The sequence below is a fragment of the Girardinichthys multiradiatus genome, chromosome 11 (assembly GCF_021462225.1).
Source record: "Girardinichthys multiradiatus isolate DD_20200921_A chromosome 11, DD_fGirMul_XY1, whole genome shotgun sequence".
NCBI lineage: Eukaryota > Metazoa > Chordata > Actinopteri > Cyprinodontiformes > Goodeidae > Girardinichthys > Girardinichthys multiradiatus.
Window position 1 is genome coordinate 27553700 of NC_061804.1, and position 26405 is coordinate 27580104.

The following is a 26405-nucleotide window of genomic DNA, read 5'->3' on the forward strand; positions in this document are numbered from 1 at the left end:
GGCCTTGGCACCTCCAACCCCCACCATGAAGTTCCCCCCCACCAGCCCCCTACCCACGCCGAGGACGGCTCTTTCCATCCAGGAGAGGGACGTCAACAAACTCTTCAGGAGACAGAACCCCTGGAAAGCTGCTGGTCCGGATTCTGTCTCACCAGCCAGCCTGAAGCACTGCGCTGATCAGCTGTCTCCAGTCTTCACAGACATTTTTAACACCTCACTGGAGACATGTCATGTGCCAGCCTGCTTCAAGTCCTCCACCATCGTCCCTGTTCCCAAGAAGGTGGATCACTGACTTCCTGTCTGACAGGAAGCAGCGCGTGAGGCTGGGAAAGCACGTCTCTGACTCCCTGACCATCAGCACCGGTTCCCCCCAAGGCTGTGTTCTCTCTCCTCTGCTCTTCTCCCTGTACACCAACAGCTGCACCTCCAGTCACCAGTCTGTCAAGCTTCTGAAGTTTGCGGACGACACCACCCTGATCGGACTCATCTCTGATGGTGACGAGTCCACGTACAGATGGGAGGTGGACCATCTGTTGGACTGGTGCAGCCAGAACAACCTTGAGCTCAACGCTCTAAAGACAGTGGAGATGGTTGTGGACTTCAGGCAGAACCCAGCCCCACCTGCCCCCATCACCCTCTGTGACTCCACAATTGACACTGTGGAATCTTTCCGCTTCCTGGGAACCATCATCTCCCAGGATCTTGGGAGCCAAACATCAGCTCCCTCATCCAGAAAGCCCAGCAGAGGATGTTCTTCCTGCGGCAGCTGAAGAAATTCAACCTGCCAAAGACTATGATGGTGCACTTCTACACAGCCATCATTGAGTCCATCCTCACCTCCTCCATCACCATCTGGTACGCCGCTGCTACAGCCAAGGATAAGGGCAGGCTGCAGCGTGTCATTCGGTCTGCTGAGAAGGTGATTGGCTGCAGTCTACTGTCGCTCCAGGAACTGTACACCTCCAGGACCCTGAAGCGGGCAGGGAAGATTCTGGCTGATCCCTCCCACCCCGGTCACAGACTCTTTGAGACTCTCCCCTCTGGCAGGAGGCTGCAGTCCATCCGGACCAAAACCTCACGCCACAAGAACAGTTTTTTCCCATCTGCCACCAGCCTGGTTAACAAAGCCCGGAAACCACCCTGACACCCCCCCCCCCCCCCCCCCCCTTTTTTTTTTTTTTTTTGCTGACAGGACACCTGTAACCTGTAACTCTATGCGTTACATTGACGCTCAGCTTGGACTCCTGCTTTACTTGCACAATGATCACCTGCACTGTTGTATTGCTCTTGCATCTTATACTGCTCTATATTTACTCTCATTCACTTAAAACTGTGCACATATATTTATATTATATTGTAGATATGTTTATACTGTTTAATTTGTACTGTATTGCACCGACTACGCCAAAACAAATTCCTTGTATGTCCAAAAACGTACTTGGCAATAAAGCTTTTCTGATTCCGATTCTGATGTAGGGGAGGATGAATGCATGCAACTGCAACTCATTTTATCTAAAAAAAATAATAGACATAATTTTAATGTCCTGCTAAATTAAAGCGTTTAGTACCAAGAGGGTCTGCCTTATTTAAAAAATCAACAAGGATTAAATATCGGGCTTGCCAAGATGGCCTTTTTTTTAACTTGGTGTTAAGTCTTTAGTCTTTAAATTTAATGTAAATTTGTGGCTCTTACTCTAGGCATGATTGGTTGAGATTCCAACCAATAACCTCAAATCCTTTGTATCAACACAAAAAAGAACATGATATAATCACTTTTATTTAAAACTGAAAAGCAACCCCTACATTTAATAGTAGTTTCTGAGTGCCTAATGAGCAGAATATTTTACTTTCTGCTCATTAGAGTGTAGCAGAAGCATACCAAGCTTATAGCTGGGCCTCCTGCTCAGGTGGCAGACCTTCAGTTGGTGCTTAACAGACATGTTGCTCCTAGTTGTTAACCAACTGTTGTTTCAAGTCAGCATTGCCTTGTTAAGAGAGATGGGTTGTGCTCCTTTGCCTCCACACGATGACTGTGTTTTTTCCAAAGGGCTGAATTTGTCTCTCTTTGTCAGAAATTAAAAAGTCCAGGGCTTATATTTGCGAACTGACCTGCAGTGAGCTGCAACACGTAGGTTGAGGAACAATGTAATGCTGCTTTATGCTCCAGAACGAGAATCAGCTTTATTGCCAATTTAGTACATACAAACACCGGTACACTTTGCTCTCTGGGTTTTTTTTGTTTTGTTTATTTGTTGTTGTTTTTTAAAAATACGTTATAAGACGTTATATATGGCTGCGTGGTGGCACAGTTGGTAGCACTGTTGCCTTGCAGCAAGAAGTTCCTGGGTTTGATTCCCGGCCGGGGGTCTTTCTGCATGGAGTATGTATGTTCTCCCCATGCATGCGTGGGTTCTCACCGGGTACTCCGGCTTCCTCCCACAGTCCAAAGACATGCCTGTTAGGTTAATTGGTCACTCTAGATTGCCCTTAGGTGTATGAATGAATGTGTGCATGGTTGTTTGTGTGTTGCCCTGCGATGGTTTGGCGACCTGTCCAGGGTGTATCCTGCCTCTCGCCCATAGACTGCTGGAGATAGGCACCAGCTCCCCCGTGACCCACTATGGAATAAGCGGTAGAAAATGACTGACTGATGTTATAAGATATATTTATGCATATATCTTTATGTCCTTAAATATACATATATACAAGGTGCATTTGCAACTTCATTATGCAGTTGTTTGGTACTCTATTAAATGTTCATCAGAGCAACAGCCTGGGCGAAGAAACTGTCTCTGTGGCGGCTGGTTTTAGTGAACAGTGCTCTGTAGCGCCACCTGAAGGTAAAGCTCTGAACAGTTTATGTGCAGGGTGTGTGGGGTCTGCAGAGATTTTAGCAGCTCTTTTTCTGACCCTAGACCTGTATAAGTCCTGGATGGAGGGAAGGTCAGCCCTGATTATTCTCTCTGCATTCCTGATTATTCGTTGCAGTCTGGACCTGTCCTGTTTGGTGGATGAGCCAAACCACACTGAGATGGATGAAAACAGTACAGACTGAATGATGGCAGTGTAGAAGATGACCAGCAGCTCCTGTGGAAGGTTGAACTTCTTGAGTTGCCTCAGGAAGTACAGTCTCTGCTGGGCCTTCTTTTGAACAGTGTTTATGTGTGAAAACCATCTCAGGTCCTCAGAGATGGTGGTTCCTAGGAACCAGAAGTGGTCCACAGCTGACACGGTGTTGTTGAGGATGGTGAGGTGGGTGTATGGGAGTGGTGTTCTCCGAAAGTCCACCACCATTTCCACAGTCTTGAGTGGGTTGAGTTCCAGGTAGTTCTGACAACACCAGTGTACCAGCCGATCCACCTGCTGTCTGTATGCAGACTCATCCTGGATCAGTCCAATGACAGTGGTGTCATCTGCGAACTTCAGGAGTTTCACGGACGAGTCCGATGAGGTGCAGTCATTTGTGTACAGAGAGAAGAGGAGTGGGGATAGTAGTTCTCCCTGATTTGGTTCGGGAGAAGATGCTCCCCAGTCTCACCTGCTGCTGTCGGTCCGTCAGGAAACTGTTGATCCACTGACAGGTGGAGGCTGGGACGTTGAGCTGGGTGAGCTTCTGGTGGAGGATGTCTGGTATGATGGTGTTGAAGGCCGAGCTGAAGTCTACAAACAGGATCCTGGCGTATGTCCCTGGGTGGTCGAGGTGTTGCAGGATGAAGTGTAGACCTAAGTTAAAAGCATCATCTGCTGACCTGTTTGGTTGGTAAGCAAACTGCAGGGGATCCAGCAGGGGGCCTGTGATGTCTTTCAGGTGCTTCAACACCAGCCGCTCAAAGGATTTCAAAGGATTTCATGACCACAGACGTCAGGGCTACAGGCCTGTAGTCATTTAATCCTAGGATGGTGGGTTTCTTGGGTACTGTGATGATGGTGGATCGTTTGAGGCAGGAGGGGACCTCACATTTCTCCAGTGACTTGTTGAAGATCCTTGTGAAGATCGGAGCGAGTTGATTTGCACAGGCTTTCAGGCATGATGGTGAGACGTTATCAGGTCCTCCAGCTTTCTTTGTTTTCATGCGCTGAAAGAGCCTGTTTACATCTTCCTCGGAGATCTTTAGTGCAGGCAGAGGATCTGAAGGTAAGGGGTTGGTTGCTTTATGGGAAGAATTTGTTCCTGAATGGGTTGTGGAGGAGATGGTTTGAGGTGTGAATGGCTTCTTGTCACGTCTGCAGTAGAAACCATTCAGACGGTTGGCCAGGCGAGGATTCTGTTCAGCTGCACGATATTAGAAAGTATTGCGATGACGATATCAGGTGCGATACATGTCTTTTTTTTTTTCTCTCCTCCCTTTCTAATCTGTACTTCCTACTCTATGTGACCTTTAGCATTTTTGGCAACGTCATTTGTGTCTGGTATGAGCTTTTACTGCCGTGAGACTCTGTCCTACTGGATATCCGATACACAACACTGGATAAATATTACATTAGCGTAGAAAATACAACTTCAAAACTCTTCAAATACATCAGTCAACAATTATTGCACTCTAAGCAGTCCTTTGCGGTATGAATATTACGCACACTGATATTGCGATAACGATATATCCACGATATATTGTGCGGCCCTAATACAGCCTTAGAAAACTCTGGGCACTCCGTCACTTTCTCTGGCACCCATTTAAAGGGACTTAAAATAGGAACAATTTGAAACTTGAAGTTTTTTATACCTTTTTATACCCATGTCTATGTTATGCACATCATTAATACATTTTTATTAAAATGGAAATCACCATATTTAGTTAGTTAAGATGAAGATTAGAAAACCGTAAAAGAAAAGATCATTGTAATTCAGGATTTTGGGCAGTTTTGTTGCTACATTATCCTGGTAGTTTTTGTTTTGTTTCTCATGCCACCAACATTTATGATTTTTTTTTTCTGCTCAGATTGTTTGTAGCTGTTTGTTTTCTCCTTTAAAAGGGTGTTGTCTTCATCAATTTTCAATGCTGCAGACTATTTTTCTGATCTGTGGAATGTTGTACATGGAAATTAGTCTCTGTATCCGACTCACCCGCCAGTTCCTTCTAATAAACTATCATGGAGGCATTGTCTAACAGTGCTTTCACATCAAACCTTTGGAATACCTAATAATGTTCCAGAGTCTGGTTTCTGGAGCGGATCCTGCCGGTGCGAGCCCATCCCTGACCCTGAAATGGGCCAGAGAACCGTACCCTGTCACGGTTACAACTGCCGGTCTCGACGCGGTTTATCTGGACCCTGGAGCGTTATACTTGCGGAGTGAATGCTTGCCGGGCCAGCGTACCAAAAGCTGAAAGAAAGGGTGTAACGTTAAGAGAGGACATAGTGAAGAGGTGCAGGAGCACAGCTACATTTTAACACCAAAGTAACAACAAAAACCCTGATAAGGACTTTCTTCTTGGTGCTTATTTCTTCTTGATCAACTCAATACTGCCCCAGAAACAACCCGTTGCAGCTGCATGACTTTGTTTGGTCTGGTCTAAAAAATCTCTGTGTGAATGCAATCCGGGGCAACTGAAGGTGGGAATCTTCTCACTTTTACCAATGCCAAGACCAGACCAGTAGTGTGAATGCGCCCTGAGGTTAGATTCTCAGGGGAAGGTGGCCTCAGTGTTTACATAAAGATTTAAAAATATAATATAAAACATGATCTTATTGCCTATATTCAATACAAAAAAGGCAACATTTACTCCTGCTGCTGGTAAAATATCGTATCACATACATAAGTTATCTATGACGATCTCTTTTCCCATCATCTGTTGGGGTAGCGGCATCAGAGTTGGTGATGTAAAAAAAATCTGAACAAGTTGATAAAGAACGTTCTGGTTCTCTTCTGGAGACTGCTCTGAAGCCTCTGGACATGATTGTGCAAAGAAGGACGCGTCATAAAATGAAGAATAATGGCCAACGCTGAACATCTTTCTTATAAGACTGTAATACACCAGCAGTGTGTCTTCAGTCAGAGATAGCTCGTTGGTCAGTAGGTCCTGTAGTCAGTTTCTACTGAGGGGCTTTTTCCACCAAACCAGTTCCAGTAAAAAATACTTTATTAATCCCAAAGGGAAATGAAATAACTGGTGCTAAACCCAGTTTTTTCCCTCTCCACCACCCAAACTCTGGGCCTAGCACTGAAAAACCAGTGCTATCCCAGCCCCAGCTCGCTACTGGGCCAAAGGAAAGAACCGCTTTCATCAGGAGCATGGGGGGAGGCTCTAGACAGATCAGTTGTCTATTTTTTTGTATATCAGGGTTTAACAATTTTAGAACTTTGATTCCCTTTGTTACCAGTAACAGGCCCATGCATACACGTAGGACATTTGTATGTTTCTGTGGCTCGAGCAAGAGTGCAAATCAATCTGCTTATCCCCTTCAGCTCTGTGGTCCTAATGAACCCTTTAAACCTGTTGTTTAAGATTGTAGGACAATCTGGGTAAACAGTTTTTTAGATTTCATATGATGACACCAACATTTTTAAACGGTCTGTATTTTTTTTGTGTTATTGTAACAGAGTATCAAGTGTTTACTATGGTCACAGGAATGGTTGTGTTTCCAACTAGCTTCACCACACTGTAAGTGAAAGTCTTGCACAGCCATCTTCATGAGCCCAGAGCTATCACTAGGTTGTTATACCTGCTAGACACAGTTTCCTAATGTGTTTGTTCTTCTTCTGTGGTTCAGAGTGTTTTTGCTCCTACACCATCCCTGACTTCACAGCGCTGTGTTGGCGATAAAGCACACGGATAGAGATGCCTTAAGATAGCAGTTAATTTCAAGCACAGCCATAGACTGGTCATCCAGATACCAACTTTCATTGGGTGCTCATCTCTTCCCTTGACTTGAACGTCATAAACAAAAGCACACTGCACAATATATACAACTGGAGGTTTACTTTTACAGACTTGGGCCTCGAAACAAATAAAATCTTCCAGTATAAAGTAAAAAAGAAAGATTATGGATCTAATAAATACAACACCACATGTCTAAAGAACAAATTACATATACAAGAGCACATACATGTTTTTAGTTGATTTTGTGTAATATTTTGAATTTAATTCCAAGCTTACTGTATGTACTGCCAATAAGAGGCTGTAGTAGCAGGCCAGTGCTTTAAGGCTTTTATGACATGTTTGATAAAAGTAGATAATTTGAGCTGACCCTCTTGCTCAAACATGCATGATAATGTATTATTACAGTATAATATCAAGTATTTGTGCCTTGTTTGTTTTGCAGTTGTTAACACTTGTTGATGATGTAGTTTCTCTGTTGAGCTGACATTTTAAAGTGGCTTTAGTATTTTATATTGGCGATCTCTGCTACTAAAATAGGATGTTAGCAGAATGTAGATCCTTACCTTTACGCTCAGATTTAAAAAAAAGCTGCCAACGTTGTCAAGTCCAGCCGGTTCCATGACTGAAGGAGGCTAAAAGCTCAAAAGAATAAAATGTAGCATGTTTTCTGTACTCTCTTCAGCCTTCCTGTTATCTGCTGAACTTCTGGCTCTCTTGCAGCCTGAATGTACTTCAAACATATCTTGACATGAAGAAAATACAGTTTCTTTTAAATGGCTCCCTCCATCTCTGCTTTCCCTGACGCGTTGCTGTTTTTAAGATAGATAAATCTTCTTCAGTCAGTAACATCTTTTGTAATAAAGAGCTGTTGTTGTTCCTGCATCCTGTTGGAGCTGCAGCATGGTGTGCTCACTGGTCACTTGTCGGGGGCAATCAAGCTGATTTCCACTTCTGCTTGTTTTGTATTTTAATGCTCTAGGGCAATATCAGTAAAATTTTTCCTTCACTTAGACCCTTAAGCATTGTTTCATATACTTGTCCTAATGTCTAATATGCAGCACTGGAAACATCAAGTTTTATGTCAATATTTTTGTGTGCAGGTGGTTTGTGTCTCCAAACATGGTCTAGCCAAACTTTCTGATTTGTGAGGGAACAGCAGCCTGCCAGCACCTAAGCAGGATGTCCAGCAGCTCGGGCTACCCCCCGAGTCAGGGGTCCTTCAGCAGCGAGCAGAGCCGATACCCACCACACTCTGTCCAGTACACCTTCACTGGAGGGCGCCACCAACAGGTAAAACCCTCCGTCCGTATGGTTGTTTAGGCTTTTTTCAGCTGTAGTAAGTGAACGTGCTCTAGCCTGCTGCTGATCTTTTATGATATCACTTCTCTCCCATCTTTTAGAATTAAATCGTCGGGTTTCTACTCAGTCTTTAAAACTTTAGTGTAGGGATGGGCATTTATCGTATTGTTTATCATGAAACATTTCCTATCATGATAAGACATTTGAATTATTGTGACAATGATACATTTTAACTAATGATATGTGAAAAACTCCAAAAACTGGCTGTGTTGTTGGGATTGTTTCTTGTGCTATTTTCTCCACTGTTTGTTCTATTAGAGCATCAATAAATATCAATAAATCTGAAAATATGATAAAGTGCATTTATTGTGTGCACTTTATTGATGAGAATCACACTTCTTTATGTAACTGGTGTCTCAAAGAAACCTTTTCAAAATGGGGATAATTTTCAAGATCAGTATTTGTGTTTGTGGCGCTATGAATGGTGACAGGCAGTCTCACAGTTATCTAAGAACGACTGAAAAGAAGTTATAGTTTATTATCACTTTTATCGTTATAACAATAGTACCACAAAATATTGTGATAAAACTTTAATTCCATATCCTAGTTTAATGTATCATTTTCCAAATGCGGACAAGTATGGAGAAAAGAAACTTGACTGTGGAGAAATCCTTGGGTTTCCAGGCTTTATTCCTATAGTTAGGACAAAGATCTAGGATGTTCCACCTTACAACTCTAGTTTTTGTTCAGCTCATTTATTGTTTTGTTTTTTTGGGTTGTGGGTTGAGAACCCTCAGAAAAAAAGCACTCTCATTAAAAAGCAAAGGTCTTTCTTGTTTTGCCTCTAGATCAGAATTTTAAACTGGATCTGTGACTCAATTTGATGCACATCATCAGTGTTCATTTCCATGGATGGTCCACTTGGTTTGGGCTTTGGGTATCATTAGAACTCTGGACCAAACAAGCAAGCTCTGCAAACATTCACACAGTTTGCCTACAGTGGGTCTGCAACCAGACTATACAGCTAACCAAATCTTATAACTGTGAAGGCATGTATGTGATCTAAAAACGTTTAAATCATTGCCCTGCGTCTGACTAATAGCAGTCTCTCCCTCTTAGCGATCCTTTGCTTTACTGCTCCCTGCTGGAGGCTGAAATTTTTACGGGAGTCCCACGAGTCACGGGATTCCCATGGGAATCCCGCGGGACGGGAGACAGCATCAGTAAAGATCACGTGATTGGGACGGTACAGGATAAAACATGAACGGGAGCAGACGGGGAGCGGGAGCTAACCAATAGGAGGGAAAATAAACTAGGATCAATTGTCTTTGTAAATGTAAAACTGAGACTTTGTTATAAACTTTAAGAAAATAAAACTTGGATCGACGCCGCCATTGTGTAGTTTTTTTTCAAGAAGCATATACTATAATGCGAGTCAAACGAACTACACGACCCACAAGCCAACAGTGCTTCTGATCGATGTTTTCCACCTGTGTTCAGGATGGAGGGAGCAAACCCAGGTGGAGAACTGGACGTGGTAAAATTGGATTTGTAACGTAATGTCAGAAGTAAGGACTTATCTATTAAACTCATAGAGCTGACAGGAAAGTCGCAAATATTACCAAACTTCAGGAGAGTTGAATGTAGCGGTTTTAACACGCAGTCTGCTGCTTGTAAAACGTGTTTAGTCGTAATCAAGTTCACCAGTGATTAAAGCACACTTGTAAGACAGATTCTGGATTGAATCAGTCCTGCATCTCTTCATTCATCAAACCAAAAGTACCAACATGTGTCAAGTCTCATCTGACCAAAAAAACCCATGCATGTGCTCTAAAGATTTAAGAGACTTTGCCACAGTAGAGGGGACATGGGGGATTTTTTTTTCTTTTGCGTCTCCACGCAATACTTTTGGGTTCGGCATTTTGGAACAGCAGCACAGATGACAAACAGCTCATAAAACAAACAGCACTGATATGTCATTGATATGGTTTATTTGTCATATGCAGGTTAACACGCAGTAAACAATGCGATTAAATGCTTCGGATAAGAAGAACCGTTCAAATCACGATAAAAACAAAAACACTAATGGCGTACAAACAAAAGTACACATCATGCAGCAGTAATAAGGAAATAAAGTGTCACAGATGTGTTTTCATGCAGTTTTATGGTCCAGAGTTCAGTAGTTTGTTTGACAGCTTGTGGATAAAAACTGTCTTTTAGTCTGATTGAAGATCATTTTATTTAAGGCCGATTTCAAAATAAAACTCAATAAATCTCAAAACGGGTGTAGTGTTTGTTTCAATTTTGCAGTTATCTGGTTTGGAAACTATCCCACAAAGTATTGCGAAATAACACAAAGACTATTGCGTGGGGACACAAAAGAGAAATAAATTCCCCATTGTTCCCTCGCGGACTCCGTAGAAAGGCTTCATCAAGGGAAGATATTAAATAAATATGTTGCGAAATAGAAAAAAATTGAATGAACCTTTAAATGTACAATTTATTTAATACATCATTAAATATTAAGTGTACCACTAATTACGTCGTGTCGTCTTTAAAATTATACTTACCGGTAATTATTCAGTGGCACATTTAATTGCATAATAGTCCATTTCATGATATAATGGTACATTTATTGTTTCTAATGATATATTAAATAAATAAATGGTACCTTTAATTTAATGGCACATTTAATGTTACATTTCTTTCATGTTACATTCACTTCACTTATGGTACATTCACAACATTTATTTATTTAATGATGATTTTATTGTATTAATTTTGTCCAGTTTGACCCTCCATTCTTGATGCCTGTATAGGAGATCATGTCAGAATTTAAATCAGGTGTTCTGGAGCAGACACACATCTAAAACTTGCAGGGAAGGGGTCCCTGAGGACCAGGGCTGTGAACCATTGAGGTACAGTTTCTAAATTGTGAAGGTAATGCCTTTTTGGCCTTTTGTTCAACAAGTACATTTCTCTTACTAGGTGCATTTTTCTTTTGTTTCAGCAACTTGAAACATAAAAGTAATGTCATTGTTCAAAAGAAAAAGTCACTTAATAAATAAGTAAAATACAACTATGTACATTTTGTTTATTCAGCTAAGATAGGCATAGGTTTCCTTGTTTGATATTTTATTATTTCTTCATTATTATTCTTTTTACTTTAACTGGCCTTTACTACAGCTAAAAACAGGGACCTAACTGGTCCTTCAAACAAAGAAATTGCCAAAAGACTAAATGAAGAAAACAAAAAAGGGAGTGGCACAGGAGTGGGAGTCGTTCTGAATGGGAGCGGGATGGGAGTGGGAGTCAATTTACCAGGAGTGGGACGGGACAGGATTTTTTTCGTTATGCTGGCCTGGGATTGGGATGGGACAAGACATTTTTCTGTGGGAGCGGGATGGGACAGGAGAGAAAATCCACTCCCGTGTCACCCTCTACTCCCTGCCTCTCATGTTTGCCGTTAGCTAGCTGCCTGCAGCTTTCTGTGATAGCGCCCCTTATGACCAGATGTTGTAACTGCCTAACTTTGTCCTTGTCACTTGGTTCGCTTTTAAAAGTGCAGTATGAAAGTGAACAAAACCATACAAAGCATTTAAACATTTTCAGCATCCGTGCTCTGTTGATACCCATTCCAACTAACTATCCTGCTTTCAAACTGGGTTTGGTTAAGATGCCAAACTAAGCATTCTTTCTTTTTTAATGTGAATTTTTACACAAAATATAAAGGCATCACAGATGACTTTAGAAATCCATATCTAATTTAAGATGATATTGTTCAGATTATTCAAGTTGTTTATATGTTTGGAAGTAGAGCTTATATTAGTTTGTACCAATGCAAAAAAAAACAGTGAAACAGCACTGAAAGCTACCCTCAGCATTGTGTTTCATCATTTCAGTAACGTGCAGATAATAAGAACCAACCAGGTAAATGTCTTGTATTTAGCTGTAAAGGATAAAACCTCTTGATTAATTCTGGAACAAATTTGAACCTGGAATGGAAAGTATGGAATTTTGAAATGGGGAGATTTAGTGGAATCCTGCAGTTTAACCATGTCTTTAAAGACACAATTTCAATTATATTAAACAAAAGAAGAAAGGCAGTTTCAAATATCTACCTCAACAATCAACTGAAAAGGACAAAATATTTTCCAATAATATGAATATATCTTGGAATAACTCGGCGGAATAAAAATGTATTTTTCCAGGGTGAAATGTAGAAGCCCATTACCAAAGGCAACAAGTATCGTTTGAGCTTATAACTGTACTTTCGTCAGAAATATTCCTGTTTCTAAGTTTTCTAATAATAAAGCAGAATTAATATCAAATATTAGCCATGATAAATCTGTCTTTCCTTGTTTTAGTGTTTGCAAATAATTTCAGACACATTTGTTTTTTAGTTAAGGGAGCAATAAGTCTGTAGTGTTAAAACATCTGTTATTAATTCCACTTCAAAGGCAGATAGAAAAGACTGGCTTTTATAAGTGGTGTTGCACTAGGACAGTAATATGTATATTATCATTTGTTACCTTGATCTAAATGTTCAGATTCAGATTTTAACTTTTTGGATGTAAAAATGAATAATCTTGCTTTGTGGACATTGTGCCTCATCTCAAATAGGCTAGCCTTTCTTCCTTGTTGTCTTTCAGAAACCTTTCAGACGACTTTGTATTTTGTAGATGCTCATCTTGGGAGATTTTGGACCAAAGGTCTGCAGTTCTGGTCTGAGGAAGCATTCCTCCTCCTTGCTGCTGAATGTAGTGACTGAGGAACCAGCAGCAGCTGAAACATTTCTGACAGATCTGGGTGCAAGTGCGTGGGCCTGTTCTTGTGTTTCCGTCTTTAGATGGAGGAAATGCACGCTCAGAGAGAGAAAAAAATAAGAAGATGATGTTGCTTTCTCGCTGAATTATTGTTTAAAATCTGAAGGGGGCATCTGAATTTAATGTTTTTTGTCATTTTAGAACAAAATAGGCGGAAGAAAAAAATGTTCAAAGCAACCAGTAGAGTATAAATGAATGACATCAGCTCTAGTCAGCCTTTAGCAGGATTTAATCACTTCCTGTTTATTATGTTCTGATTTTTTCTTACTTAAAACTGTTAAACAGTGGTGCTTATAGACAGCGATTGGCCCGATTTCTTATGTTGCATCCTATTTACAGTTACCTGGTATGAGACTTATTCTGATGCGGAGGTTTATGTGCGTATGAATATTTTTTTGCCATGAAGGCATTGTTGTTATTGCTTTGGTGGAAAAACATGTTTAATGATCTTATAATTGTAAAATTTTAAATTAAATCGAAGCATCCGTTCTAATCCTTTCAGTCGGATCTGCTCAGCTCGGTAGAGTTTCAGCATTTGATTCTTGCAAATTGTTTTACTTTTGTAAATATTGGATAATGGTTCTTATTTCTTTTTGGAAGGCATACTTCTTAGAAGCTCCGTTTCATGGAAAACTATCAATGCACTAATTCCGGGCATTCGATTGTTTGTTTAAATCCAAGTAAAGAGGAATTTTTGAATATTTCCTGAAACTGGATCTGTCTTTGGCAGCAGCACTGTGCTGATAACATTTTGGACTTTACCTGCAAATTGTTCTGCACCATTTACAAGTGGTTGTTTTTTTTTTAATAAAGTAATTATTAAAGTTGTAATTTGAGCAAATATATATGGTGGGAATTTCTAACATCAGACTTCTAAGTGGTTGCATTCAGAGTGACTGATTGCTTACACAATTAGCATGGAGTTAATTGGGAATTGTTGCTTTTATTAGAACTTTATTAGATCTTAAAGAGAGCTTACAGGATATTATTGGGTGGGGTTAAAGGGTCTATGTTTCAAACAATATAATGAGCAGTGTGGTTACTTGCAGGACTCTTCATGGCAACAATGTTACCTCAGGACGTGGTTTTTCATTTAAACCAAGAAGCGAGTCCCGTGGACAAAAAAAATCAGAGGTTTTATCTATTTCTTTTTATAAATGTATGAGTTGCTTGTTACAGTAGATGTTCTGCAAATGTGAATGATTTAACTGTAAGTAGTCATGGGTTATAAGATTCTTGTGGTATGATAACCTAAAGAATAGTATTTTCACAAAAATATGATCTACATTATTTTATTTGAAATACATGAGCAACAATTATTCCTTCTGCTGCTGAAATAGAATGCTGATTATACCTTGTAATAATAATGTTACCTTTTTAATAATATTTTTGTGTTATGTTGATGCAGAGACTTGAGCAGAAATCCAGATTAAACACCTGGTACATTTAGGAGTAGTTTTTATTACATAAAATATTTAATCTTTCTGCCATTTTTAAATAAAACATTTCAAGGTGGAATAAAGGCTCATTTTTGCTGTTTCCATTGCCTCTTTTCCATTCATGGTTCCATCACCGCATGGCTCCCCTCCGCTATACCTCCTTCTACTCGGCGCGAGACCTGTTGTTTCCATTGACGGCTGGAGGTTTGGCTCGAAGCCCCTGTTGTTGAAACACAACAGGTCTCGTGCTGAATAGAACAGGGGAGAGCGGAGTGGTGCCATGGGGTTTAAGATAACAGCACATGACGTCAGAGTCCTGTTCTGTAGAAAGTAGCACTCACCACCGCACATAATGTCCTCCAACAGTGAGGTTGTGGAGTCCAGACCACCTTCCTGTCCAGAACTCGCTGGACGATGACCATAAATGTTATCCATAGTTTCGAACCATCGCCACGGCTTTTGGTTCGACCTGCTCCGGCCGTTCTGGTCCTTAATATTTTTGTAGTTGCTCTTGAGTTTTTCCCACCACTACAATATGCAGTTAAAATTTGTGGCTTTTAATTCTCTGCGTTTCCCAGCAAACACTTTCTCATGCCGCTGACATACGACTGACCATGTTTTTGGCGAATCAGTGAACAGCAGTCTAATCACGTCACTTTTCGGCCCTGCTCAGCCCAAATGGGAAAAGGGGCTCGTGTTTTCTGAAAGGACTGATGTGGCGATAGGAGTTAAAGTTATCCTTCCTCTGTTAGTGCCCCAACTCACCCAGCATAGCCCTGCATCAGCTGACATGTATTGGGGCGAGCTGCTTTGCAGGTCCAGGCAGTGATGTAGCGATTACTGACTTATTGTTTGTGCCACCTCATCCAGCCTTAAGATTTAAAAGAGAAAACAAGACTCAGAATAACTTTGAGTAAGAATGCATGATAGTAATTTTAAATTTGAAGCCTTTACCCACTTAATAACGGGATCTAGTGTTTGACCACCTTTATTGTTTTGAAAAGACAGTTACGAGGAGACGTCCGACGCAGATTTTATCCATAGCACTGACGTCGATGCGGCACGGTACCCCCTGTTGAGCCGCACCGCCGGCTGTGCTTCTGAAAGCTCATTGCAGTCTGTCTTGACTTTGATTTAGAAATGGCCAGAGAGAGGTCAGAGGTCATTCGTGTTTGGGGGCTCATGACGGAAATGTTTTGTGAAAGAGCACACACCATAAATCTGTTTTCGTAACTTTTGTGACTTTGGGTAACGTGTATTAGCTGAGGAGGGGCAGTGCTGCTACAAACAGCTCCAGTCACTCCTGCAGTCCTTCTGGTCTTTCATTCAAACCACTTTCAAACTTAGAAATGGTATGATGGGAAATTTTTGTGGTTTTGAAACCAAAATTTTTCAAGTTACCTTAACTGGGTTATATTGTTACTAGTAACCAGCCAATGCTTAACTGCAACTGATAATTTTGTTGGATATTGTTCTTTTTGTTGTTGTTGTTGTTGTTATGGGAGACCCCCTATTTTCTACTGTGCTGATCTTCATCAGATTGCTTGTTAAGTCTTTTGTTTTCTTCCTCTTCCTCTTAAAGGATTTCCCCATCCCAGACTACCGCACACACATGCAGGATCCACAGGGTCGAAGACGCCTGTCCTTACTCTCCGAGTTCCACCCTGGGGCTGAAAGGTACTTTCACCCTGTCGTCTAAACAGCAGATCTTATTTATATTCACATTAGATCTTTTCTCATTTGTTCACATGTATTCAGGTTTTGTTGTATACAGTTTGTTCCATAAATACGTTTCATGTCTGCTTTTATCTGCCAGGCCTCCAGAGAGACGCCATGGTTATGATCCGCAGTTTCACTCCGTCACAGGCCAGGCAGAGCATGAGGCCCTGGAGGCCAAACGCCCTCGCATGGAGACCGTTACCGAGTCCCATATCAACCGCACCCCTCCCGCTGCCGGGGGTGTTGTGCTGCCCATGCCCCACACTGTACAGGACAGTTTAAGAGCAACTGTGGAGGTCAGAAAGGTGGGGCGCAATGTTTTTTTGGCTTGCTTTTGTCTTCCATTTTGGCTTCTACTGAATCCAGGTTGAATTGTTACTTTATTTGGTGGAGGACGCAGAAATGAATGCAGTTAAAAGAAGGATTGGTTCTTGCCGATTTTAACATTGCCTTCTTGAATATGCCCTTGTTGCAATAGATGCAACATTACAGGCCCCGTTTGTGGTAAAGTTTTAAAATCTTTATAAAATCAAGCATAACAATTCACACTGTTTCTTTTATTTTATTTTATTTTGTTAATCAGGAATCGCCGTTCACTGTCAAAGTGGAATCCCCGTCCGCAGGAGGATCTTCGTTGCACACGGGGGAAGAGCAGGACACATCTCCTTCCAAGCTTTCCAAGGAGGAGCTGATTCAGAGCATGGACCGTGTGGACCGAGAGATTGCGAAAGTGGAGCAGCAGATTTCGAAGCTGAAGAAAAAGCAGGTGGGTTTAGCTAGCCAGGCACGTTGTCTCTGAGCAAAGCTGAATACAAAGGTTGTTCTATAAGAAAACCTGGCCTTAATAAAAGTTTTCATAATGACCCCATTCTGAAAACAAGTGGCAGTAAAACAATACAAGACAGACCTGCTATGTAAATATACAGAATAAATGTAGTATGAAAATGATAAAATACCAGATGTTTTAGGTAAAAATACATTACGCTTTGCATGAACAACAATATTCAATACATTTCATTTAGTTCTAAATTATATATTTTTATTTTTGTCTACATATATATCAGTATGTAACAGAGAGCAATCTGAATAAGGATTACAATGAAGGACGTCTAGCCAGGGTGCTCTCTAAGTTAGATAAATGTGAATTGGTAGAAATTGTTGGCTGGGAGACAGAAGCATCAGTTTATTAATTGATCTGTACAGGTCAACATTGCATAGCGGTTTATTAAATGATATTTCTTCTTCTTGCCTTTGAGATAGCGTGTTGTTCAAAGCCACTCCTTCTGCATGTGTTAGCCCTACAGATGTATACAGGGTCCGCTTTGGTCGCATGTAATAATGCAGGTATTTTGCACTGGCTTAGAGATGTTTGACTCTGTGCCTAAAATGATCTGTACCTTTTTTTTAATTGCTTTTTCACATTACAACCACAAACTTCAATGTATCCTATTGGGGTTATATGTTATAGACCAACTACCAAATCAGTGCATAGCTCTGAAGTGGAAGGGAAACATGATTTGCAAAATATGTTGTGGAGGCGCCTTCCGCTGCAGTTGCAGCTGCAATCATTTGGGGTATGTCTCATCTAGCCTTGCAGATATAGAACGAAGACTGAATTTTCCCATTCTTTAGAAAATACTTCAGTCTCAGTCAGGTTGATTGGAGACTATCTGTGAAAATCAATGGTTGCCACAGATTCTCAGTTAGGTTTTGGTCTGGACTTTGACTAGGCTGTTTAACATGTGAGTGAGCTTTGATCTAAACAATTCTGTTGTAGCTCAGGTTGGTTATGGTTCTCATTGTGTTTAGTAGTGAAACTTTCAGTTTCAAGTCTTTTGGAGCCTCTTAACAGGTTTTCCACTGCATCATGCTGCCACTACCATGTTCCAGTTTGATGATGTGCAGATAGTTAATTTTGAGTCATTAATGATGGATTAATGCCTTTCTTGCTGAACCAGTCTATTTCGGTCAACCTCCATGTCTTGTTAGATTTACGGTTATGCTGTACGCTTTTGATTTTCTGATAACAGAGCTATGTGACGTTGAAAGCTGTCTGGTGTGTCCCTTGGTCTTCAAGATGCTGTTTGATCTCTAATCTTCAAAAAACAGCTGTACCACTAGATGCACTGGATGTGATGTAGAGGTGTCGGAGTAAAAGGGGCTGAATACAAATGCATGCAACTGTTTTCAGATTATTTGTAAGAAATTTGAAAACCATTCAGCTTCATGTTTATGCCATTTTATATTGATACATAAAATCCCAATAAAAATAAGTTTTAGTTTGTGGTTGTAAATGAAGGGATTCAGTGAGACTGAGTGGGACTCCACTGTGAGTTCATAGATAGACTTTAAAAAAGCCCTGGAAGGACCTTAATTTATTTTTTTCAAATAATAGAAAGTTTTAATAGGCAGGTAAGTTGTTTTATTTATGTATTTTTGTTAATCTTTCGTTTGCTTGGGTTTTCCTTTATTTGATCGTATATGAGTAGGTCTTTGCTGGTAGAGATCTCAGTTTTCCATTCATCAAAGATTTTCAGGAATTTAATTTTGTTTGCACAATACTTTACAAATGTATCCTTATGGCAACATCATTGTACACAATTAAAAAACTGCTGGGAATGCAGTGAGTATTAGCTGATTGTTTCAGTCCTATGCATTCAGGCTCTTTATACTGGTAACACATTTGGTGAAACTTAATGCAGCATAAACATGTTTCTGAGTCATGTTGTTAATGTGGAATTCCTCCACATAATTGCATGATTTCATAATATGATGCAGCCTATCAGTTTATATTGTGGAGTTTTTAGGTTGTAAGAAGAGCTTCAGCAAACAGTCATGAACATCATCAGTGTGGTTCCTGTGGGCTGAACCATCAGCAGATATGCTGATAAAGCCTGCACAGACTTCAGAGATCAGGATGATAGGACGCACTTTGCTCCATTTTCATCAAGGAAAAAAATGACAGATAAATGCTGAAATGAGGAAGTTTGTGACTGTGTGTGATTTTTAGTCATCTTTTCTTTTGATGCCTTTAGTTTGAAAATCTTATCCTGACGTTGTCTCTTAGCAACAACTCGAGGAGGAAGCAGCAAAGCCAGCGGAGCCAGAAAAGCCAGTTACCCCTCCCCCAGTGGAGCGCAAGCACCGCAGCATAGTTCAGATCATCTATGATGAAAACAGGGTAAGTCTTCTGTACCCACCACCAACAAAGTCCACCTTTCCATCTCCTATGGTGGTCCTATTCCTTTATCCTGTCATAACACTCTTTTTCATCTTCTACATCCATAAAGCTGATTTGTCTGTTTTAACTGGGACCTCAACAAGCTAAGGAGATGTGCATTTCCTCTAAATCCTTGTAGCAGGGATAACCACAGACGGACAATAACATTCTCTTTAAGTTGAGTTTCACTCCGTTCTGCCTGTTTCTGCTTTGAGAGAAAAGGTCACTTTCAACCATTAGGGAGATGTTTTGTTAAGTTGCTTCTACTGTGAACTCAACATTTCTTTCTGCTTCTGGTTTCCTGCTCCAACATTCCCACCACAAAACACAGCAGTATTTTTATTTTCAGAACAATGATTCGACTGTATCCACTGTTACAAAATGCTGGACGTTTTTGTGGTTCTTGGTTTATTAATTTGGCTGCAGTGCAAGAGAGGACGCATGTATTTTCAGTAGAATCCATTAAATGTTTGATCATTTCTTTACTTCTTAAAAAACACTAAAGGTGGTCTAATGTAGCTGTTTTTCATGAAGGTGAAAAACATTTCTGTGGAGGTCACTGCAGTTCATGGCTGTCAGACAGTGTTGTGGCCAGAGAGTACTCTCTCCTTCTCAGTCAGCCATTAGCCCTTGAGGATGTGAAGGCGCTCACGTCAGTTAGTCTGGCCACTGCAGTTTGTCTCTGTCTGTAGATGGGCTTGGGAAACTAAACACTTAGTCATTATGTTCCTAATGTTCTTGTCTAAGCTAAAAGTCTGCTCTGATCCAGGCAAACTCACAAGCTAGCCTTCATAATCATTTTTTGGCATAATCATTTTTGCTCTTTTCTTCCTAGAGCAGCTGCTGACTTACAGGGCTTTAAACTTCCCCACATGTTGTCACGTTACAACCATAAACATCAATGTATTTCATTGGGATTTTCCAGTTGGTCTCACTAGCCCTTATTGAAGAGTAAAATGAGTTCAACAAACCCTTTCAGCTATGTACTAATTAGCGGATGACTGAGGAAATTTAGATGCACCACATTTTATTTAGTATCGGACTAAACAGTTGAATCCAAATGCACGTCATGGATTTTTAAAATCATTTTATACCATTGTCCTTCTATTTCTTAATTATGCAGTATTACGGATCAGTTTCTCACATAAAATCCCAATAAGTACACAGAAATGTATTATTATGTAACAAAAAGTAAAAAAAGGTTTAAGGCAAAGGTTAAGCTCAATGTACTGGCTTTTTACAGTTTAAATTCATCTTGATTCTGGGTCTTTTCTTATTCCTCTGTTTTTAGTTTACAATATTCCTGAACTTTTTTGTGTGAGGGAAAACTAAATCCAAATGATTAAAATGAAAATGATTCAGTTTGTGTTTTGATGTCAACTCTTTCTTTTCAGAAAAAAGCTGAGGAGGCCCATAAAATATTGGAAGGTCTTGGTCCTAAGGTTGAGCTGGTATGTTAATTAATTGTCTATTTTATGTGTTTTATGGCTTTAAGGATTGATTATTAGAGATGCACCGATAATAATTTTGTTTGGGCTGCTAGTAGCAACTTTGGCTGATTCCCATTTCACTTTAAGAACAGTAATATAACAAGGACAGCAATATAAATATAAATAAGGAATAATATAAAGGAGAGTATTTTATTCTAGCCTTCCTGCCATGAGTGGTGTTTAATTTATATGTGCTGGGAGCAGAGGGTAGGTAGCTACCATGTGTGTGAGAGAGCAGTCACATGAAAACACACTTAAAGCAAAGACAGAATGATTATAGAGTTTTAAATTAGCTGTAGCATTGTACTCGAAAGATTAGCGATATCTCAGAAATACAAATGGCTGCCAACATTTCTATGATTAAAAGAGGTTAAAAGCTCTAAAGGATAAATGAGCAACTTTGCTGCATGACATTTGGCCTTCTTGTTAACTGCTGAAAGTCGAGCTCTCTCTCGCTCTCTCACAGCCTGATTGATCCGCAGACATGTCTGAAAACGTAAACAAAATACAGTTTGCAGTTAAATACCTTGTCACATCTCTCTGCTTCCTCACCGATACTGAAGATGGCTAACCTTGAGTCTTCTTCACTGAGCATTCACACAAGAAGGGATGTTGATGTTAGCGCAACCTGATAGAACGTACATATGATGCGTTATAGTTAGGGTTGATCAAGCTACAAATTGTCTAATTCCTGTTACCTGCTGATTTCTCGGTGCAGCTCTAATACTAATGCACAACAATGGCTTTTTGCACAACAGTGATGATGAATTCAGCTGCTGTTCTTTGCGTTTTCTTCTTTTTTAAGCCTTTGTATAACCAGCCATCAGACACAAAGGTGTACCATGATAACATCAAAACGTGAGTATCTGCTTGTTTTATTAATCCTTTCTAATTAGCATATCGCTGCAGAAATGGCGCTCACCATGCCATCAGCAACGGAAACCACCTAACTCTGACCTGAGTTCTCTTAAACCTCTCTGACAATTCGGCCTAATCTGGTTGCTAAGTCACCTGGCTGCTCGCTCCTCTCACACCAAGGAGAGTGGTTGGAAAGGAAGTGAGGATGTGTGGGTGTGTCTGTCTGTGGTCTGTGTTGCATGAAGGGGTTGAAGGCCGTGTCGTCTGAAACACACACACAAAAAAAAAAACGTATAAGTGTGTACCACGAGAGCGGCCCATCTGGCTCGGCCTTTTATCAGGACAGAGACCAGTTCTGTGTGAACCTGCTAAACAGGCCCCTCTCTCAGGGTCAGTGCTCCCACTGTCCCCCCTCTCCATTGCGACCAGCATTTGTAAACAGAAGAATTCCCAGTATTTTGTCTGTCTCACTCTTTAAGTAAAAATCATTATTAGGTGGATTACTGGAAAAATTCAGAGATCCCTTAGTTTTTTAAACAAAAACACAAAGTGAGCTTGAAATATTAAAGACAATTCTTTACGCCTGTCAAACTCTACAGTAATGTTTCTGTATAAACATAAGAATTCTTCAGATTGCTGTTTGTTTCAGAAATCAAGTGATGAGGAAGAAGCTGATTTTGTTTTTTAAGAGGAGGAACCATGCCCGTAAACAAAGGGTAAGTTTCTCTACTGTCGTGGATGGAGTTACACGATGCTAAACTTGTATCTTGTCTTATATATTTGAGTTGATATTATGGATACAATAGGAGAAGCCCTTTACTATCCCATAGTTGGCATAACAGTCACAGCACAATACAACACGTGACTACTTGTACTCAGATGACCTCTGCTCAAAGTTAAAGCTTTGGAAAAACTTGATTGTTCACTTTTGATGGTTGGCATGAATATGACAGACTGCGTTTTGTTTGTTTTTTGTCTTTTTGGCTTATAATGTAAATGTTACACAGGGTGTTAGTTTAATTAGGAGTGTTTTGTACAATAAATAATTTTTTTAATCTAGGAAAATTGTATTATTTTCTTCTCGGTGTACAGTATGTGAGGATGAAACCAAGATTTGCAGGCACCGGTGCAATAGATTTGAAATTCAGGCTTTATGGAGCTTTACTTCAACAGGGGCGCTGTAAACAAAAAAAGACTGTTGTCACAGAGTGGGTCATCCCCAAAGGACATTATGTGGCGTCACATTTGTTTTGGAGCCACTTTAATCCCGAGTTCAGAGTGTATTTTATGTTTTAACCATAGATGTCCTCATCTGATCTCTAATACTGGACCGAATCTCATTAAAGACATTTTAGAAAGGAGTTTCATGTCTGCTGTACCCCCAGCTTTAAGAAGACAATAAAAACGAATCAGTACCTATTTTATTATGCAGTCCTTTCAAAACTCTATTTTAGGTCATTCACTTTATTTAGTTGATCTAAGATATCTGGGCTTCCCCTAAAATTCCAAGTGTTCTTTACCTACAACCAGAAAGGAACCTGTCTTTGAGTTCAACTGCTGCATCTTCCTGCCTTATCTCTGTGACGTGGACTGCTTTGTATGCTATGCTCAGACAGTTGTGGGTGTAAGGAGACCTTTAAGGAGACATTTAACTAAAACTGCGAGGCAGTATTTAGGAGTCTCGTTATCCACGAACCATATCAAAACAGAGTCTAAACATTCCTGCGTCTACAAACTGGTTTCTCTTGAAAACATTGTTAGCAGGAACAAGACATGGGTTTATTAAGGACTCTGACTGCAAGTGTCCACTTAGACACTTGCAGTCTTAGAAGGAAATGGTAAACCCATGAATATTTTTAGATGAAGTAGTACCAGGACAGTAGAGTAACCTTCTTTATCTACATATGCCTACAATAACCCACGTCTTGAGAAAGTAAGCACACCCCTTAAACCTTTCACTTTCCCATTTTTGTCACGTTACAACCACAAACCTCAATGTGTTTCTGTGCAATATTTATGTTTGAACAAAGTAGCACATAACTGAAGGGGAAAGAAAATGAAAACCTAGTTTTAAAAACTGAAATATGTGGTGTGCATTTGCTTTCAGCACCAAATCAATACTTGAAAGAATCACCTCTTGCTTCATTTAGCACCATACATCTTTCTCTGCCTCTAGCCAGATTCCCTGTTCCTCCCTACACAGCATAATGCTGCCACCACCATGCCATATCAAGATTAGGCATTTTCCAATGCATAGTCCACTCCGACTCTTTTCGTTATTAGAGGTCTTTATTTTTCATTTTTTGACAGTAGGCAGACGGGAAAGGGGCAAAGAGAGAGGGTTAGGCATTGAGGCAAAGCCCGCCAAGTCCGGGACTTAAACCCGGGATGGCCGCATCGTGGGCTATAGCCTATAAATGTGGTCACGCGCTTAACCCCTCCAGCACCATACGCTGCGCACTCTGACTCTTTTATAAAAATAAAATAAAGCCAAGTGTTTGCTGGAAAACCCGGCAGCTTGAAAGGGGAATAAATGAACACATCTACATTACCTGGTCTACATTAGTACTTTGATTGTATTCCACATACTCCCAGTGAAGTTCAGGTTGCTACAGCACCTGTTTTCTTTCTCTAGAATGGACCTTCTGCAGAGCCGCCTTACGAGGATAACCACAGTGACTTGCAAGCGGAATTGGCAATAAGCTGAACCCTCTCAGGGAGGTTCTTTTGACACAGTGGGTCATGACTGTAGAAGTTGTAAAATTATACAACTGATGTATTTAGGGAAGAGGAGACGCCTTGGTTTCCCCTGTTTGTTTGGACGTATTGTGTGAGGCAATAACAACTTTTGTATGCAGTGGAATAATAAATATTGTCATATCAAACAGCATTTCTGAGAAGTGCCTTGCCAAACCACTGCCTTATCGGTTATTTAAATATTGCAGAATCACCTAATGTTTAAACACACAGATCTTTTTTGTGGCTGTGGTTCAGTGATTCTAACCCCTCTGGCTGCCCCTTCTCAGACTCAGGCAGACCTTTTGGACTTTGAACAATGGCAGAGTGCTCGTGGCCTTGTGCCAAGAGGAAGGTAAATTGTTGTTCCTTGGCTGCAGAGGCTGGAAGAAAAGGCCACTTTGTCCTTGTTACCCTCTTTCTGGGTCTCCAACTATTTCATGTGTAGATGTTGACTGGTTAAAATCCATAAACTGTGTATTTTCTGATGATTTCAATATAAACTGGTGTAATAAAAATGCCACGACCTGTTGAAGGAGGTTTCTTCAACAGGTCGTGGCATAAACATAGCAATTGCATCAGAAGAGATAGTGAAAGGCTCAGAAGACAGAAATGGAGTCAGTGACAAACTGAAACCCTCAACAATCACAGCTTCATGAGCAGCATGTTCTCGCTCCCACTCTGGCTTCAGCCCACTCATCATGCTGTTTACATTTTTTCAGTAAAATATAAATTGCAGCATTTACTTTTTTTGCCCCTCCCCACCAACTTTTTAAATGAACTACTTGTGTTCTTGCTTGCTCACCTACCTAGAATCGTTGAGCCTGTGGTTGGTAGATGGTTAGGTGTGTTTTGTTCATACCGTTATTTGCTCTTGAGAAGCCCCTCAGGCTTTTTCCACATGGTCTTCATTGAGGTCAGACCTCAATGAACAGGTTCTTTGATTAAGGTCATAGCTTTCAATTATTTTAATTAATTAAAAGATTGTCTTCATTTATGCATCAACGCCTATGTCTATAACCTTTATCTTTAATTTAAAGATTAAACAAAAGTGTACCATAGTAAATACTGTCGGTTGGTGTGTTTATGGACCCAAAAGGGTGGAAGTCCTTAGTGTTTTTTGTGGCCATAGTGACCATTTATTCACAGGATTCAGACAGGAAACGTGTCAAAAGAGAATGGGGGAAGACGTGACATGAGGTCAGGAATCAACGGCAGAACAGCCTTTACTATGAGGCGCCCACTCTAACACTACACCAAACAGCACCTAAAGTTCTTACTACTAATGCATTCAATAAATCAGGGAAAAAACTGGCTATTTCAGTCCCCAATCTGCCTATCACTGATCAGAGCTGATCAAGGGAAAACTCACTTATTCTGATGTGTGGACAATTGATTGGTCCATCTCAAATGTCTAGCTGTTGCAAAGCCCGCCAAGTCCGGGACATAATCTATTTATTGAAATAAAATATTTACTTTAGTAGCTCAATTCATTATGTGAACATATATATTGATTATATATAGACTGTTTCTCCTTTATTTCTGTTGATTATGATGATTTTCTACTTTTATTTAACAAAAAGATGATATTTAAGATTAGAATATTACATCAGACCAATGAAGCACATTTTACCATAGAAATGTGGGCTCGATGTAAAGTATGTTTAATAGCTGCTTAAAGGTTGTTATTTTCAGAAGGTACTTTTAATATTCTAATGTAATGTAATTTATCTATAGCATCTTGATTTAAACTGAGCTCCATCCATTTAGTAGGAACAAGAAATAGATTTTGTGTGTTGAGGTCTTCATTTTTAGGTTTCTCTATGAGAATTTCTACAGAAAATATAATTTGAAAAAAACAAACTACTGTTTGATTTATATATTTTTTTTCCAAATGATGTCAGATGTCTACTCATCTCTTATTAGATATAAAATAACGTCTTGCTGTGGATTCGCTTTGAAGGGGATAGACATCAAACAGATGAGACATTGTCTTTGGT

General features: G+C 40.2%; 1 protein-coding gene across 4 annotated transcripts in view; it reads left to right on the forward strand.

Annotated features, from left to right (window-relative positions):
- Positions 1-26405, forward strand: part of ncor1 (nuclear receptor corepressor 1) — a 72059-nt gene that overhangs the window by 1563 nt on the left and 44091 nt on the right. For 3 of the 4 annotated variants that reach the window (XM_047379338.1, XM_047379336.1, XM_047379337.1), the window contains exon 1: positions 22240-22385. In XM_047379338.1, the coding sequence (XP_047235294.1) occupies positions 22329-22385 (57 nt within the window). In that variant the 5' untranslated portion in view covers positions 22240-22328. Of the gene's footprint in view, positions 1-7918; positions 8109-15964; positions 16060-16198; positions 16407-16684; positions 16868-19168; positions 19283-20715; positions 20773-21616; positions 21670-22239; positions 22386-26405 lie in introns of those variants that run through there. The other variant, XM_047379339.1, reaches the window with a different exon arrangement.